Source organism: Ailuropoda melanoleuca, chromosome 16 (genome assembly GCF_002007445.2).
Source record: "Ailuropoda melanoleuca isolate Jingjing chromosome 16, ASM200744v2, whole genome shotgun sequence".
Taxonomy (NCBI): Eukaryota; Metazoa; Chordata; class Mammalia; order Carnivora; family Ursidae; genus Ailuropoda; species Ailuropoda melanoleuca.
Genome location: NC_048233.1, coordinates 30,762,767 through 30,781,920, shown reverse-complemented (window position 1 = coordinate 30,781,920; position 19,154 = coordinate 30,762,767). Strand labels below are relative to the sequence as shown.

Sequence of the window (19,154 nt, the reverse complement as noted above, 5' to 3'; positions counted from 1 at the left end):
GGCTCCCTGCCAAGCTTGTGCTGTCTCTCTCGCTATCTCGCTCTCTCTGTCAAATAAATAAATAAATAAATAAAAGTCTTTAAAAAATCAGGATACAAGTAATTAAAAAGAAGAAAAATGTAAAATCCTGAAATATTAAGTAGGTAATGAAAGAAGTGACTTTTGAATAGTTGGTCATTCTAATGGATAGATTAAATTCTAGAATTATTTGTTTGCATTGCTTCAGAAATATTTTGTAAAAAGGTGAGAAATAAATATATGTGCACTTGTACTTTCTCTAAGTATTAGGGGTAAAAGAAGGATAATATAATTTGATTTTCCCCAATTTCACCTAAGTAAAAATCTTTTTCCTTAAGATAGTCTTAAAACACGGGGACTTTTATATTTGCTTTTATTTTTAAATTGGTAGTATCAATCTTTTAGTATCTTGAAGATAAACTACTCTTCAAAAGGCAGGATATTAAAAATGCTTATTTCAGTGTTTTACTTGCTTTTTTCTGTAAACCTAATTATGCTTTTTAACTTTCAGCCAAACAATCATGATAGCATGTGTTAGCCCTTCAGACAGAGATTTTATGGAAACCTTAAATACCTTGAAATATGCCAATCGAGCTAGAAATATCAAGAACAAGGTGATGGTCAATCAGGACAGAGCTAGTCAGCAAATCAACGCACTTCGTGGTGAGATCACACGGCTTCAGATGGAGCTCATGGAGTACAAAACCGTGAGTTGAATGTGTTTGACTTTGCATTTTGTGGTGCGTCTTGTGAAGACAGTGATGTCTTTGTGATGACTTATACGCACATGTGTCCAGAGTCTCTTGTCTGTCCAAACAGCGGCTTCCTTCCTTTTGAAGATAAAATTCTCTAGTTTTCCTTGTGAGTGACCTTTACTATTGTTCGGTCTATCAACCTGACCACCTCTTGTTTCAAAAGGGCTTCCTTAGTCACTTTCTTCAGTGACACATGCACCACAGAGGGATGTAGTAGAGGGAAAAAGATCTCTTTTGCTTTGAGGCTACGGAAACAAAAGGGTCCTTTGTTGTAGGGGTGTAGTATCCTTAAACAAAACTCTTGTATATTTAAGACCCTTTAACAAACAGGGAACTATTTTCCTTTCCTAGGGTAAAAGAATAATTGATGAGGAGGGTGTGGAAAGCATCAATGACATGTTTCATGAGAATGCTATGCTACAGACTGAAAATAATAACCTGCGTGTAAGAATTAAAGCCATGCAAGAGACAGTTGATGCATTGAGGACCAGAATCACACAGCTTGTTAGTGATCAAGCCAACCAAGTTCTTGCCAGAGCAGGTATGTGTGTAAGGTGGGATGAGTGAGGGATTAACACTTGGAGGGCAGAGAACATTCTTCGTGTTCATGAATTACCTGGAATATTTGAAGTAGAAATAATCAATCTGTGTATATATACAGTCTGTGATTTTTAAGTTAAGTAATTTATAAATAATACATTCTTGAAGAAACAAAATGTGGCCTTTGCATTTGTAATATTATTTTATTGTCTGCTTATATAACTAAGGGTAGGAAATCTGCTGTATGAATTGTGTTTCAAAGCATTATTGTTTTGTTTCCATAACTTTTTTTCTCTCATTCTGTTTTGTTGAAGTTTTAATTTAAAGAAAATGCTTAATTTCATATTCTGTCTTGCAGGTGAAGGGAATGAGGAGATCAGTAATATGATTCACAGTTACATCAAAGAAATCGAAGATCTCAGGTGCAGTTCATGTTCTTTCATACGTAATGCACGTGTTTTCGGTTTTGTAGTATAGTTATATTGTTATTTGTTGAGCTTATTGTTTAGTAGCTGTTCACAGTGATATTTTAGTCCTTTGGTGAGGTTAACTCTAGGGGAATAGGTACTTGCCTTTCCCATAATATCACATTCCAAACTACTTTTCTCCCTTCCCTTCCCATATTATCTTCCTATATTATCCCCCTACTCTAGTTACTGTACCTCTGATTGGGAGTTTACCTAACCTGATGTACAGGGCCGGCATAACTAATATCTATGAGGTTACTTTTGGTACCTTCCCTCCCTGTGCCTCTTTCTCCACCATTTGGGAATGGTCAACATCAATAACTCATTTCTAATTTTTTAAAAGATTTATTTGTTTATTTTGGAATGGGGAGGGCAGAGAGAGAGAATGGGGAGGGAGAGAGAGACTCCCAAGCAGACCTTCCCACTGAGCATATAGCCTGATGAGGGGCTTGATCTCATGACCCTGATATGATGACCTGAGCCGAAATCAAGAGTTGGACACTTAACCAACTGAGCCATCCAGCCCCCTCCCAAGTCATTTCTAATTTTTTAAATGTCCCATTACTGCTGTTCTTTTCTACTTCTCCAGCTGTTTTTTATGTGTGACTTATTGCATCCCTACCAATTTCCTTGCCTCTCTGGTACATAGAGAGCCTCCTCAACACTCATTTCATACAACATACTACAAGTGCTTACTGTGTGCCAAACACCATGCTCTGGACTCAGCAAGTGTGACATAAACAAGGAGTTCCCAGTCTAGGTGGGGTGACTTATGTAGATAGTCACATGTAGTAAATGGAATGACAGAAAGTAGATATAAGAACACCCATGCCTGGTGTGGGAAGGTGGAGGAGACCACTGAGCCCAGACTGGGGTAATACAGATTAGAAAGCAGTTCAGGGGCAAAATTCATTTCTATATTTTCAGGTTCCATGGTCTGCCCTGATGGCTGAGCTACTTTCTCTTAAAGTAAAACTACAGTGAGCTCTGTGGGGGAGCATATAAGTAGCTCAGATCTCATTTTTGCTACCCATTTGCAGAAGATAACCAAGTGGGAGATCATCTTTCATAGCCACCCTAACTCTTCTCCATCTTGTATTTGTGTGCTCTTCCTCTCCCCTTTGAGCTGTTTTAGAGACAGAGATGAGTATTGTTTCCATTGTTTCTGCCTCCACAAGGCACACGGGATCCCTTAAATGTTTTAAGAAGTGAAAACAAATAAGACATTTGATGTGGTTGCAGATAAAGTTACTCAAGTAACTGTTACCCTTATTTGGTATATGTATCTTTAAGCTTTACCTTTTTGATGGAGGCTTTTGGGACATTAGGTCCTGGTTCTGGTCAGCAGCCAATCTGGACTTAACAGTTTTATCCTGTATTGGCAGTGCTCTTTCCTGCCTACTACCAAAAACTTATTCTCTGACCTCACTCTGTAGACCCTATTTACCATTCCTTGAGACATAACTGATATTTCTATCTTTGAATTCTTAAAGATCCTCTTCCTCCTCTTAGGCTGCTTCCCTTTATCTCTTATTTCTTTGGCACTGGTCAATTTTTAAGGCTCATTCTAAGCTCTGGTTCTTGTGCTTTATTTCTTTTCTTCTAAGGCCATATCTAAGCCTGATCTCATTATAGGACAAATGGCTTGACTAGTGTCATTATTTCCTACAAAACAGAATCATTTTTACTCCTCATGTGGCTAAACACAACATCTAATATCTCTCTTTTTCAAGTTCTTGATATAAGACTATTCTTTAAGCCATTTAGAAAACAGAGATGACTCTTAGGCCCTGCGTTCATTGTTTGTGTCAGTTAATGGCTTGTTCCACTTGTCCATAACTTCTTTGATGGTTCTTATGTGTGTCCCACTCCTGAGGGTGGTCTTCTAGAATGCCAAGGCTATAATTTACAATATAAAAATAATGTACATATGGAATAAGCATAAATGAGCTTTGAATATAAATTAGATTACCTGGATAGAAATTAAATTTTCTACTTATTTATAAGTTTGTGACCTTGGGCAAGTTCCCTAACATCTCTGAGCTTTAGTTTGTTTATGTCTAAGAATGAGGTAATATCTGCTAGTCTCAAGGAGTTATTATGGGGCTCAAATGAAAGAACAAGATATCACAGCCTAACATGATATTATTTAGGTCCAAGTTCTCATATCATTTTTTTCTCTACTAAATCCTACTCCAATCCATATTTCTACCAAAACTTCATCTTTGGAAGGCATTTATTCATAGCTCCTTTAACATAATGCACATTTATGTTGATTATTGCCACTTAGAAATGTTCATATATTAAGTTTTGTTCTAATTGTTAAATAGTACTAGTTTCCTTTTAATAAATTTACATGTCCCATTAGTTGTGAAATAATAATGGACACTAATTAATTAATTAGTTCTTGTTTTTTTGGGCGGGAGCTTAAAATTTTTGTAGAAATTTTTGAGAAGATAGGAAAGTATAAAAAAATTAAAGTCAACTGTATGGCTACCATTACTAGAACTGATGTTAACATTTTGGTATATCTTTTTAATGGTTTTTCAATGCATACTTTAGCAAAATTGACATAAGGGTATATATATTGCTTTCCTATCTTTTCTTTGAAATGTGACAAGACATTATGAGCATTTTTAAATGTTATTAAATATTTTTCTAACATAATTTTTGCATGATTACATGTGGTACTATCTTGTGGTTGTAATTGATTTGTTTAATTAATCGCCCACTGCTTGATAATTATATCCTTTCCAACTTTTTGGTAAGATTAGTTATTATTCATTAAATACATTAGCAGTCTGATGAGTTTTAAATTCATTATATCATTGACCCTCATAACAATGATAGGGAAATGTGTATTTTCATCTCATTTTACTGAGGAAAGAGTAGAGGCTTTTAATGACTAACAGCCCAAGATCAAGTGAGTGATGGAGCTAAGATGCATCCTGCTCCTTCCTAAGGAAGTTTGTGTCCTTCCCCTCATGACTCACTGCTTGGTCTCCTGTTAAATGAAATGCAGGTGGCAGGGTCGGTTGATGAGTGGGAAGAGAGAGTGTTGGTATCAAAAAAGCCCCAAAAGCAACTTATGTTAATGTATCTTGAGCTTTGTGGAGTTGATCCCTAAAGGTTTCAGCCTTTATCAGCACCAGCATTGAAGAAGCATTGAATATACCCCTATGAAATGCAAACTTAAATCAGGTAATAAAAGAATTAGTCTGGTTATTATATAAATGAGCCAGTACAAAACTGGTCATTATTGATAGCTAATTTATTATATTTTCGTTTATTATTTTTTGTGGGTTTTTTTGTTATTATATTTAGTTTATTATCTCATTCATTATTATGTACCCAGGCTATTGAAAATACAGAAAAATGTAAATTTTGGCTTTGAGTTTTTATAGTTAAGCTGAGTTTTTATACTTATGTTATGCTCTTGATTAACAAAATGACAGCATTATATTCAGAAGCTTCTTTAAAATAATTTTGAAATCATTTAACCTGGAAGTTTGTACACAGCTGCTTAACCATTTCAAAATAATGTAATTGTTATTCTGCTCACATAAGACACCAGACATAATAAAACAATTTCATTAAAGAATGTATAAGACACTGACTTAAAACATATGGTCACTGACTTATGTACACTCTGTTTCTAGCTGATTCCAGCAGTGTCATGAATAATTTTGGTAGTAAAAAAACACAGAGCTGATTGTGTCTTCTAGAGCTTATAAATTGCAAATAAATCTAGCATCTTTCTCTGAAATACTTGGACATATGGCAGAAGTGCTGTACAATATAGTTTTGAGACTGATCTAGTAAGATAGTACTTTCTCCTTATGGCCCTGTCTCAATCACCGTTCTGCCAAATTGACCTTGGAAATCTATTATATTGAAGTAGGTAATTGTGTTCTTGGTGGTTTAAATCAAGTAGAAATAAAGGACTAGACTAGTGGACTCTGAATCCCTTTTTGTTTCAAGAGTCCCCTCTTTTAGAATCTCGTCATTCTGTGTTTTTTGCATATTACTGACAGTACATACATTATTCTCCTGTCATTATTAGGACTGCTTGAGCAAACAAAAGAATGTTTTCAATTATCAAACTCAGGTTTCCTTGGTGATACCATCTTTTCCCACGCCATGCTTCGGAGCCAGATGTCTTTCAGCCAGTTAAGGACAAGTTCGACTAACTATTCCTTACAAAGATTTGGAAATGCTATTATAGCATGATGAATGAAGAACTGAAAGAAAGGGTACCATGCTGCTTGTACATTTTAAGTTTAAATGATGGATTTACAAAGCAACATCAGTAATGCCTACTGGCCAGAATGCAACTAATCTAATTACCATTGGCACTTTTGAGCACTAAAAATGTGATTTCAAATTTATAATTATTTAATCAGGGAATTTCAAAAACTCCTAAACATTAATGTTTCTGAGCACATTTATTAAAAAAAAAAAAAAACCACCAACCAACAACAACCCTACCTTGTAGCAACATTGAAATACATTTTGAATAACCTTTTAGCATACAAAACAATATATTTGAAAATGTTCCCTATTTATAGCTAGAGTAGTCAGATTTGTAGAGACAGAAAGTAACACGGTGTTGCTAGGGGCTGGGAGCAGAGGGAAATGAGGAGTTAATGTTTACTGGGTGCAGAGTTTTAGTTGGAGAAAATGAACAAGTTCTGGAGGTGGATGGATGGTGGCTGTGGTTGCACGATAGTTTGGATGCACTTTGTGCTGCTGAGCTATATGCTTAAAAATGGTTAGGGTGGTAAATTGTACGCTATGAATTGTGTACTACAATAAAAAATGTTTCCTGTTTAAATATATTTTTATTCACTAGGGCGAAATTATTAGAAAGTGAAGCTGTGAATGAGAACCTTCGAAAAAACTTGACAAGAGCCACAGCAAGATCACCGTATTTCAGTGGATCATCAGCTTTCTCTCCTAGTATCCTGTCCTCAGACAAAGAGACCATTGAAATTATAGATCTAGCTAAGAAAGATTTAGAGAAGCTGAAAAGGAAAGAAAAGAAGAAGAAAAAAAGGTAGTGTTATAAAGTCACCGCTATATGAATCCTGTTTTTCTTTCTTTTCAGGATATCTTAATTTGCAATTACAGTGAGTATACAGAGTCTCACAGTATGTTAATAAGGGAAATGTCATTTAAATTAGCTGAAAATTATAATGATATACTTTTACTGGTTTATCTCTACTTGTGTGTAAGAAAAATAAGTTAATTATAATAATATGGTAGATTTTATTTAGACTTTGACAAGGTAAAATTACTATTAGAAATTATTTTATTATTTTTCAAATAGCTGCTTTTGCATTCCATTCATCTTCTCTGCAAAGCTTGCTCTACCATCACAACTCACTGTTTCCATTTCTTTCCCATTTTCTAATGCAATTTAGTAGTCTCATGGATATAATCTGATTCCTGTCTCGATTAGTTTAACTAAAGGCTAAACTAATCCATCAGACTGTCATTTAATTTCATTTGGTCTTTTCAGTATTTTCTGCAGGGCTTCTAATTTGATTATGTCAAAGTTATTTATGTTGTTATAGGCCTTTTGAAAGAACAAGGAGTTACTCAGCTTTTCACCACTGTTTCAGGCTTTTTTTCCCTTGCATCCTAATAATATCTTCCTCTGAAATCAACTGGGTGCAAAGAAGAGGAAAATAAAAATTTGACCACTTGTAATGTGTGAGTGGTTAAATATTCACAAATTCTTTACATGTCTACATACTGATTCTGTGGTGCAGTCAAATTAATTTTAAGCATTTTTGGCTAGATATTCAAAAGGGGACACAGCTATCAAATGGTTTGTCACAAGAGGCTTGCTTTGTAGAATTATTGACATTTAGTCTACCTGCTGCTTTGCTCAGTTTATTTAGAAATTTATTTAGGCAACCAGGCGTTTCTTCCTTGAACAGTCCAGTTGACTAAAGTAAATGGGGGTTTAAATTTTTCAAGTTAATTCTGCTGTGTGTCCTTGAGTTAAAAAGGAATGATTAGAATAATTAAAACAAGGAGTTACACATTTATGGTTAAGAGGCATTGCAACTGAAATTGCATTCTTAAGATACTAATGTCTTAATAGGTGTTTTTCATGGATGACTGATTATGGCAGCAGTAAGATATCTAATGATTAGCTTTTATGCAGGGTAGTTAAAACTGAAACAGTGATCACAGAATTATATGTGATCCCACATACTGCTTGAATGAAAATGAGATTTTTGCACATGACTTACTATTTTCTTGTAAAATTCAGTTTGGTAGGTGGTCAAAATATCAAATAGTATGACTTGTTTTTAAAGGTCTTGGTTTTGTTCATGAATAATAAGTTTGAGGAAGGGTGTCTTTCTCAAGGTCATGAGCTGATTCTGTTGTTTCATTTTGAGGTAAATTTACCATAATCACCTGTTAGGTATGAATAAAAAACAGGGATCCCAATAGAAACCTAAGCTGTTTTGACATTTTTATAGTGAGCACAGTACCTAAAATAATACCTCTGGTGGAGGTTATTTTTGTGACAATGCAGGGAGATAAGCATTTTGACTGGTAAATAGTACTAAAGGAAAAATATATTATTATTAACATTTGTCTCTGGTGCTTTTAAGGTAATAAAATTAAATAGCTGTTATTTCAAAGTGAAGAATTGACTATTTCAGTGATTATGGGGGATGTAGTAATTGTTATGGTAAAAATAATAGCAGATGTTAATGCTAAAAAGACCTTACCAACGACTATGTTTAAACATAAGAACCCAACTGAAAGATGTTATTTTTAACAAAAAGTGATACAAAATAAAAAAAAATTGGTGAGGAAAAAAACAAGCTAGATAAGGTAAATTCAGAGATATATCTTCATCATCTTGAAAAAAGTGAGTGATGGCTTAAAATGAGAAAAATTAATGCTTCCTAAAATTAATAATCATGTATGATACTTAAAAAATGCTTTATAAAGCATTTTCACATGCATGTTATAGCGTGTCTTTGTAGAACTGAAACCTATATAATGTAGTGTGAACCTAGAAAAAAATTTCTTATGTACCATAAACTGCATGACAGCCTTTAGAACCAGTTTATGAATCTATATAATTCCATATATAAATTTGTAGAATTTAATACAATTTTTCTTACCACACTCTATTCAAACCTTCTTGTGGATTTAAACATGAAAACCAATACTGTTTTACTCAGCTTGATTAAAGCATTTCATTTATCATTGTTTCCTTTTTGCTGTAGATCCTAATAACTTTTAGGGTGCACGTAATGTAAATTCCTGTTTTACAAATGTAGGTAAGCTGTCATTTTAGCTAAAGGGTTTGCTACAGGTTGAAACAAACGAATCATGAACAAAGAGTTCCAGAAGCATGTAGAGTGACTGCAGTTTGTCTAGGTTTCCATGGGAACTCTTTGGAGGCACTAGCTCCTGTTTAGGTATATTGATTCTGGTTGAGTTGTTTTATATCCCTCGTATTTATGTATTTTATTCATCAGAGAGGGCATTGTAAAATTTGGATTCTGCCTCAACCTTACATACACAGTAAGTTCCTTTAAAAATTCTTTGGAAAAAAATAGTAAAAAACATTCTTTGGAATTTGGGACTAATTTTTCTCTAGAAAATGATATAAATACATATTGTCCAGGTTTCCCAACTGACTCACATACAGTGATTTTTTACCAATTTTGTAGTGTGGTAAGAGCAATTCAGAAGGGAAGGGGGAAAGGAAAAAAGGGAAAAGAAACTTTCTTTCCTTTCATGGATGTAGCCAACCTTTAGGGAAAAAGTGTGAATTTCTGCCTTAGCCATCCTTTTTTTTCCATCTCCTGACCCCCGGTGTCCTTACACTGCCTGTCGTAGTCCATTCCTCCCTTCTGTGGTAGTTCTGATGTAATTCACTCTACTCCAAAGTATTCCTGATTCCAAAATCATCTACTTCCTTCTCTCCTCTCCTTAAATTCAAATTTGGGAGCAAAACCATCTATGGTTAAAGGAATCCACACTATATATATCCACGTTATGGCTTCTAACCAATAAGCCTCCTTCCTAAGGATGTTCGTAATTTTGAAAGAGGAAGCATTAATTCAAATACTGAGTGACAGCAGCTTCATGAAGAAAAAAAGAAATCAAGTTATGTAGGGAAGATTTTTACCTTCTTTTCGCTGAGAGTTTCCAAGATCTATCTGGGACTTCACTTTTGGGTACAGGTTTCCTAAGCTGTCCTCATTCTCATAGCTGTGTTCTTTCCTCCCCACTAAAGCCACAAATTATTTAGAAGCTCCATTTCTTTTAATTTCCTTCGTTTTGTGTTTGTTAGTTTTTGGTTATAGTGGCTATGGGGCCCCTGACAAAGTAAGTGTTGGTAGGAAGAGTAGCAAGTGGGTCATTTTTATGTCAGAAACTGCTTATGTTCAAGGAAGACATCATAAGTCCTGTTTTACATGGAAGTTAAACCTTTTTCTGCATTAAAGTCTTTATCATAGTTACAAAAATTAGCTAATATGTGGAGGTTTAGGATTTATTCTTCTACCTGTCTGTGCTTATTTACTATTGAGCTGTAAAATCACCCATAGTTGTAAATAGGAAAATAAGGGAGTGTAACAAAATAAGGTGGAATAATTGAAGAGACTGTATTACCTCTTTTTCAGTAACAGAAATGTTAAAATTGTTGGCAAGATTTGTCATTCTCTCTCCTCTTAATAGGAGAAGCATTCTTTTTCCATGTAATGGAACTAAATGGGATAAAAACTGAACTCCTTTAAATTATGGAGAAGTATCAGATTGTTAGTTTATTTTTTTGCCCCCCCCACTGTCTTTTTGAACACTTGTTGCAATGTTGTTTAAAGAAACAATAGAAAAGGCATCTAACATTTATCTACTTACTAGCTCATATCATCCATACATTTTAATAGAGCTCTGTTGTGTTGGATAAACAGAAATTCTGCATATTGGACGTAGAAAATTTGGGCTCTTTGCCAGCGAGTCATAGCCTTTGAGCTATTGTAGGTCATTTTCATTAGTATAAGCCTAGATTAGGCATTAATCCCGACATTTTTGGATATCTAGCTTTAAATGACTTGAATTATAAAAAACTTCACTAATTCATTGGACTGTGTTATAATTGTGTTTAGTGGTGTCAGGTTGAAACTCTAGAAACACATAGATTTCTTAGGTGATAGCTTTATTTTCCTTTTCCTAGCCATTATACTGGACCTTTTGATCCCTGATGAATATCACTCTAGAATTTTTTCCCAGAAAGATTGCTAGTGTCTTCTTGTGATTGCAATATATAAGTTGATTATGAAAAACCATCGCAGGCCAACAAAGAGAAATCACATGCAAGCACATGAAAATAACTGGCTTGAAATAATTTATACTTAAGACCCAATCTCTTCATTTAAAAATATTGATGATTCTGAAAAATATTTTTGGAATTCTGGTCACAAGTGTGCTATATCAAGATTGCTATATGCTTAATCAGAGCCTAGCACATCTGTCTTTTTGTTCATATGACAAATATTGGTATTCAGTACATTCCATTGAGTAAAGATCCCCAAGTCTGTGTATTGAATATTGTTTAAATTATATTTCAAAATCTTTAAGTACATATTTTTAGTTTTTCTTATATTTTTCTGATTGAAGAACAATCTTACTAATGGAAAGTACTACATTTCCCATTTTATTGCCACCTTTGCCATAGTCCTTTTAGTAGTTTCTAATTATTAGTACAGTGATATTATGAGATTTTATTTTCAATTAATAAAATTACCATTTTTCACTGATATCATAACAACCATACTCATTTGACTGTAATACCATTTCATGTATAATTTTGAGATAGAACTTTTTTTTTTTTAGATTTAGTGATGTTCACATGTAGTATATTAAAAATAGAAAACAAGTTTCAAAAAAGTAGCATTTTAGTATGTAGTATTAATGGTATTTTCATATTATGGTATAAAGGCATTACTTTTTGAAGTTCTTTTAATGATGCCATAAAAAGGTCTTTTGGAAAGGCTTAAAAGGAAGAGGGTATCATTGAATGTGGGCTTTTTTGGGGAAGCTGAGAAAATTGAAACATTTCAGATTAAAAAAAGCAATGGCATCCCAATACTCTAACTACTGATCAAGTTATATAAACGGAGACTCTACATGCTGAATAATTTCAACTGATAATCGATATACTCTTCTTAGATATAATGCTGCTTGTTTTTCTACTTACTTTTTATTCATACAAAATGTATTGCCTTTTTACTGTGTATTGTCCTTTGATGATATCTTTTAAAATTTATTTTAAAGTCTTCAAGCTCATGTATCATTTTTACCTTCTTATCACTTTCGCTTTTTACTGTCTGGTTTGTCCTTCATTGGCTTGGCCTTCCAATACTGTGCCTCGTGATTTTGAAGGCTACAGAAACTTGAGGAAAGCAATCGAGAAGAAAGAAGGTTGGAATATTTCCCAGGTTTTTTATTAAAATGTCATTTAAATACTTAGTTGCCATTCACAAGGAAATGTGTTATAGAATTATAGATTGTTTCAGACTAGATTAGCTTGGTGCTCCTAAAATTAATGATGATTTTATAAAATTGACAAATACATCAAATGTATTTCCAGAAACTATTTTTTCAGAATAAAACCCTCACTAGTTACCTGGATTAAAATTCATGTGATTTCTGAATAAACTATCATAATTATGATGGTGACTTACCTTTTTTAGGCAAAAAATGACCCCTCCAAAACCCACCATTGACTTTCAGAATGTATCTTTCAAAAACTTGTGAACAGATTGGGAATTTTTAATTGGGTGGGAATTGAGATTTTGTTGCAGCCCATGCTAAGTCACAGGTGGGTTTTTCTCCTCTCTTTATTATTTGGTGTAATATTTGGAATATTATATCTGCAATTCAAATGTATTTGCATATACAAATATCTATAATAGTTGGAAAACAACATTAAGTGGCAACAAAGCAACAGGAAACTGTGGCCTTATTATAGATAAGATTTACAAGGCATTTTTAAGGTTGAATTAGAAAAAGAAGTGTTGCTTTTAAAATGTATTTGAGCTGAGTGCCAGAAATTGGATATTTTCTTTTTTTCACTTAAAATATGAGCAAAATTTAGAGGCACATTTCTGAACTCTCCAAACAATAAGTATTTGCATTTTAGTCATGCAGAATTATAGTTATTTAAACCAGGATCAAGTAGGATTTTACTTCTTATCAGAACTTCTCTTCATAGCTTTTTCTAAATAACCCCCCAGATTTTATAATCAAAATGATTAAGAAAATAATATTTAAATATTTTAGAAGCACCACTTCAGAAATTTCAAATCTTAGTTAAAATAAGCCTTTTGAGAACTTTCACTATGCAGTAATTAGTTACCGTAATATCTTATTTTAAATATGAAAGCTTAAAAATTATATTTTCTTCAAATTATTTAATAATTTACATGCCATGATTATATTCCACACATTATGTAGTATTCTATAGTATCTATAATTTTATTCTATAATTCTATAACTTATTTAAAGTATCCTATAGCGAGAGTGTAATTCTAATTGTCTGTAAGTTGGACTAGAACTCACCTAGCTAGTATGTATTTAGGATGTTCTGTTTATCATAAGAATTAAATTATGGCATTAAAATGTGAGATTTCCTCTATTTTAGAAGGTCAAAATAAAATACACAGTTAAAGTAGTGTATGAAAGCACCCTTCCACCTTAAAATTTTCAAGTCCTTTAAGTGTCTTTAGTGAGTAAAGTTTGCTTCTGGTTTTTATATCATCCCCTAAAGGATAACAAAAGCAGAGCAGTTTTGTGTTCTAGGATAGGACTTTTCAAACACGAATATGCACACAAATCACCTGAGTAGTTTGATTAAATGAAGATTCTGATTCAGTAAAACTGAGGTGGAGTCTGAGATTTGCTTATCTAACTAGCTTCTGGATGATGCTGATGTTCCATGTCTGTGAACTTGAACTTTAAGCATCAGATTCTAGAATATTGGCCTGGGAGTCAGGACACTTTGTTCTATCTAGTCCCCTTGAGCAGGTTAACTTCCCTAGGCCACAGTTTCTTTTTAGGTTGTGAACAAAAATGTTGATATTGGTTTTTAAGTGTCAAAGGGGTTAAACCACATGATCACTAGTGTTCCTTCCGACTCCAAGACTCTGATTCTGTGTAACATTCAAACTTAAATATTTTTCATTGCTGCTTAGATAGTTATTTTAGGTATCAGTTTGTCTCACTTTATTGAGGAAAACTTGAATATTTGAGGTACAACAGTTATAAAGTAGCAACTTACATTTGGCATGAACAGCTTATAATATATGAGTTAGCTTTTTAAATATAAGTGAAAAGTAACATTTGCTGGGTACTGGTGACTTGGAGAAAGTAGGAGGGTTAGAATAAAGTGGTTATCTAGCTATAAACTGAAGTGAAAGAGAATTTGGGTTGGAGCTTAAATAATGAAACAATCAACAATAACAAAAATTGTGTGCTGCAACAATTTACAGGTGAGGAAGGAAAACTGCATAGGGGAGAGATTGGGGAATGCTGATGGGAAATATCTTTCCAAACATATTCACCTGTCCTAGTGTTAACCTTAGTCCTAAACCTCAAATATAGTCTGTTTGAGTGCCCGGTACTGTCCTTTGAGTGGGATGATGGGTGAAGGGGAGTTTCTTACTAGAGTTTCAGTTGGAACTGCATGATAGGAAATCAACAGCCCTAATATAATCCAAGTGATGTAAGAGAGGCATTCAGTATAATCAACTTTTTTTGTTAACAAAATGATTTAACAACACTCATGGAACCCTGTTATAATTTACTTGATTTCTTTCCAGTTAAGATTGTTTTATTGATACTGCTACTGGTTGTTCCTTCTCACTGTACAGATATGCTGTCTTCTGGGCATCTTTATGCATCTTTCAGCCTGTGCCATTAGCTTCCAACATGATTAGTGCATGAGACACATAGAGGTGTTCATGCACAGTCGTAGAGATTAATGTATTTAATAAACACTTACTGCACATTTATTATGTACATCCCCTGGGTACTGGGGGACATAATGTGGAGTCAAACGGGCATGATCCCTGCCCTCACAAGACTTACAGTTTAGTAGGGAAGACAGAAATTAAAGAAATAATCACATAAATAAACATGAATTAAGAACTCTGAAAAGTGCTTACAAGGGACAAGTATTTATCTTGTTCGGAGTACAAAAGTATCTGTGAGAATTGGGACATAGGGTTAAACATTATAGTTTAATAATAACAGAGCTTAAATAAGATTAAATTTTTATCCTAGAAACTAAGAACGTCTAGGTTTTGGGGCAGTTTTTTAATGTAGCAGAATATCTGAAAGAAATAATAGCTGTTATAAAGGTATTTTGATAAGGTTTTTAAGCTCTTTCTAGGGGAATTTTATTTGGAGAATATTGTTAGAGTATTTTTTAAATTCTTGATGATTTCAAAATGTTACAGTAGCACAAGAAGAAATCTTTCACATATAGATTTATTTGAAGTTCACTTTCCTAGTATTATTTAGTTTGATTACATGTATGAATCTAGTGAACAGATGTATAACTTCTGTGCATAATTGATCATGGTTGCTGGACCCTAAAAGAGTCATAGTGAATTAAGTGTGAAAAGCTTCACTCACTGTAGTGTGCATTGTCTCCTTCTCAAGGCCACTGGGGCTGAGTTAGGTTAACTATAAGCATTACCTGACATCAATATGTAGTTAGAGCTGTTAGTACCAGATGACTGAACAGGAGGCTTCTATTGGTATGGCCAGTCTTGCAGCAGATCCTGCAATTTCCCATTCAGTCAAAGGTCAGGCTGAACCTCAGACAGTTATGATGTACAAAGACCCATTTGTGTGAGAACATTTTAAGAAAAGTCCTTATGGCCGAGGAAAAACTCCTGTGCTAGATAATTACTAGGAAGACCTAAACACTCTAATGATACAGCCAGTGTAGACAGACTTACTGTGAGTAGATTTATTCTGGGTCTTTAAATTTATTTTTAAATGTATTAAGACATCAATAAAAATTCAGCTTCTGTATCTTCGTATTTAGATAGGAAAAGTCATATGTTTAGGTGAGAAAAGAAACATATTTGTTTTGATTTCCTTTGAATTTAAATCACCTATGTTCTAGTTAATTGGCTGTTATCGTGACTAGTTCATAGCTGTCTCATCAGATCTCATGCCTTAGGGTATAATCTATTCCTCAGTGTTTCTAGAAAATAAACTTTCCTCCAGTGATATAATTCACTATTGTTTGGCAGTTTCTGTTTTCTTCTGAAGCATCAGACATAACTTTGCTCAGTCAAATGATAAACTCTGCTAGTTTGTTTTCACAAATGATGATTTTTAAGATCTGGGAGACAAAAGTGAACAATTTTCCTCTCTATTTTAATACTGTACCCTTTTGTTCCTTTTTTTAAAGTATGGCTGGTAAAGAGGATAATACAGATACTGACCAAGAGAAGAAGGAGGAAAAGGGTATTACAGAAAGAGAAAGCAGTGAATTAGAAGTGGTAAGTATGAAAGAACGAACCTGGACATTTCAGTGCCTGGATTTAGCTTGTTTATGTTTGCTGATAATTATACTAACTTATATGTAGAAAAGAGAAATGGTTATCAAGCATCCATTTTAAACTATTTGCTTGAGGACTTCTTTTCTTCAGAAACATGAGCCATAAAATACTGGCAACTCTTAATCTTGTGCAACACGAAGCATTCTATGTGTGTGGGGGGGGAGTAGAATACTAGGAGAGATGAAGTACTGTTTTATTAAGACAAAATTATGTAATAACCCTAAAATTGTGGAATGATTTTTGCACTGATGAAAAGTGAAATTTGTGTACTTCTGTATTTTATCCTTCAGCAATCTCTCTCAATGAGGTAACCAGTTTGTTTTGTTGATATCATGCTATTAATAGTCATAAATCACATTTTAGGAAGAGAGTCAAGAAGTGAGTGATCATGAGGAAGAAGAGGAGGAGGAGGAGGAGGAAGAAGATGATATTGAAGGGGGTGAAAGCTCTGATGACTCAGATTCCGAATCAGATGAGAAAGGTACTTGCTATTTAGTACAAGGACAAAAATTAATTTGGGGAATTTGTTTAGAATAGTGGCAGAAAGCATTCTTCATTTCATTCTTGATGAAGGCAGCTTTTATAACTGCTGACTTGTGTTTCCCCTCCCAGCCTCATGTTTCTGCCCCTCCTGGAATTAGTCATTGTGTGATTTCCATTCATACTTAGCACAAATAGTATCTGTTGTCACTGATGAATGTGAACAATCTCTCTTGTTCACCTCTTTTTTAGTTTTTGGTTTATCCAGGACATTTTCCTTACAGCTGTTAAGTGAATACCTGAATATAGATGATGGTTTTCATGCTCTTACTTGAAAGTTAGAAGTATGATATTGTGGCCTATTACAGTATGTTTATTTTCTTCTTTTGTAAATAGCCAATTATCAAGCAGACTTAGCAAACATTACTTGTGAAATTGCAATCAAGCAAAAGCTGATTGATGAACTAGAAAACAGCCAGAAAAGACTGCAGACACTGAAAAAGCAGTATGAAGAGAAGCTAATGATGCTGCAACATAAAATTCGGGACACTCAGCTTGAGAGAGACCAGGTGCTCCAGAACTTAGGTAAGAATTACATTTAATTCTAATTAAAGTTCCAACTAAATTGCCAAAATGGGTTTTTTTTTTTTTATCATTTCTGCCTTTAGAGAAAGAAATTGGATTAGAAGCCACATTATATGCGAGTTTGTCTTATTATGTTGAATATTGCTTATTTTTTCATATCTAGGCTATTTAATTATTTTGTCTAAAATTGTGGCTAATTGTTTTACTGTCTTGATTTATGCTGGGAATATTTTTTTAAATTAAAAAAAAAACTTAAATAATTGTTAAACAAGCTGAGGGTAGATAATAAAAGAGAGAGTGATTCACAGATGCCCTGGCCTCCTAAGGTTTGTGTTTGGAAGGTAGTTTTTCTCTGAGCTCATGAGTTGTAAATCTGCAAAATGAAAATCTTTATTTCATAGAAATAAATACAAATACCCTCTGATCGTTTAGGTTCAGTGGAATCTTACTCAGAAGAAAAAGCAAAAAAAGTCAGGTCTGAATATGAAAAGAAACTCCAAGCCATGAATAAGGAACTACAAAGACTTCAGACAGCCCAAAAAGAGCATGCAAGGTTGCTTAAAAACCAGTCTCAATATGAAAAGCAATTGAAGAAATTGCAGCAGGATGTGATGGAAATGAAAAAAACAAAGGTATTGATTATATTTTGCATTAAAGTCTGATGTTGAGGGTACTTATGTCATTTGGGACAAAAAAATTATTGTGGTTCTTTCCATATTCAATAAAAGGTAATCCAGTCTTAAAAACGATGCACTTCCTTTTGGCAATTAGAAGTTGTGTCCTATAGTCATCCATTATCAAAGTCTTTCTTCAGAATAGCTGAAAATCATGTGGTCAAAAACAGGACTTCTTTGACTGATGGATATAGCTCTCCTCCTGAAACACATAAAGTATTTTGAACATGCAAAAAATTGCTGATAATTACATAATGAACACTATATTCACTGTTCAGATATTAAACATCACAGTATACATAAAACCTCCTATGTATTCCTTTCTGATCATATTCCCTTTTCCCCCAGAAGTAACAACTATCTTGAATTTAGTGCTTATCCTTCCCATGCATAGAAAAATATAAATTGTCTTCTCTTGACTAAAGAGGGTATGTGAATACTGATTTGTTCTGTGTTTTTGTTGTGGGAGTAATTATTCGTATTAACATTTGACATGACAATCAATATCAGATAGCAAATGTGAAAATGATTTAGGAAGTGTTAGTCTATAATGTGTCTGATGATGACAGCAATAGCTAAAATTATTAGGTGCTTACTATATGCAAGGCATTGTTATAAGCACTCTACAGGTATTACTCAATAAATTCTCATAACAGTCCAGTGCTATAGAGCTGTTATCTCTATTTTATTTTTGAGAAATGTAAACCTAGAGAGGTCAAGTAATTTGTTCAAGGTCACACAGCTAGTGGTAATAAGTACCAAAAATTCATTCAAGTTGTAGAACAACTGAACACTGAATATAAAATGCATAAAGCACTAAGCAATTTGATAGAAACATACTAGAAAACCATTAGAAATAGAAATGTGTTAATCCCACAAAATAAGAATTGACCATCTAAAATGTGCAGCAAAGCTCCATTATTTCCATGTTAAGTGTTCAGAATCCTGTTTACTTCCATACGTGTGATTAATTTAATGAACGTTGTGATAGGAAAACTCCAATAGATGTGTTTA

At 33.7% G+C, this 19,154-nt stretch overlaps 1 protein-coding gene across 14 annotated transcripts in view; it reads left to right on the top strand.

Annotated features, from left to right (window-relative positions):
* Window positions 1–19,154, top strand: part of KIF21A (kinesin family member 21A) — a 153,192-nt gene that overhangs the window by 87,780 nt on the left and 46,258 nt on the right. For 8 of the 14 annotated variants that reach the window (XM_019808788.2, XM_034645385.1, XM_019808796.2 and 5 more), the window contains exons 8-16: window positions 530–725; window positions 1,125–1,314; window positions 1,672–1,735; window positions 6,633–6,836; window positions 12,206–12,244; window positions 16,251–16,341; window positions 16,765–16,882; window positions 17,278–17,466; window positions 17,899–18,098. In XM_019808788.2, the coding sequence (XP_019664347.1) occupies window positions 530–725; window positions 1,125–1,314; window positions 1,672–1,735; window positions 6,633–6,836; window positions 12,206–12,244; window positions 16,251–16,341; window positions 16,765–16,882; window positions 17,278–17,466; window positions 17,899–18,098 (1,291 nt within the window). The remainder of the gene's footprint in view (window positions 1–529; window positions 726–1,124; window positions 1,315–1,671; window positions 1,736–6,632; window positions 6,837–12,205; window positions 12,245–16,250; window positions 16,342–16,764; window positions 16,883–17,277; window positions 17,467–17,898; window positions 18,099–19,154) is intronic. The other 6 variants (XM_019808793.2, XM_019808792.2, XM_019808791.2 and 3 more) reach the window with 1 other exon arrangement.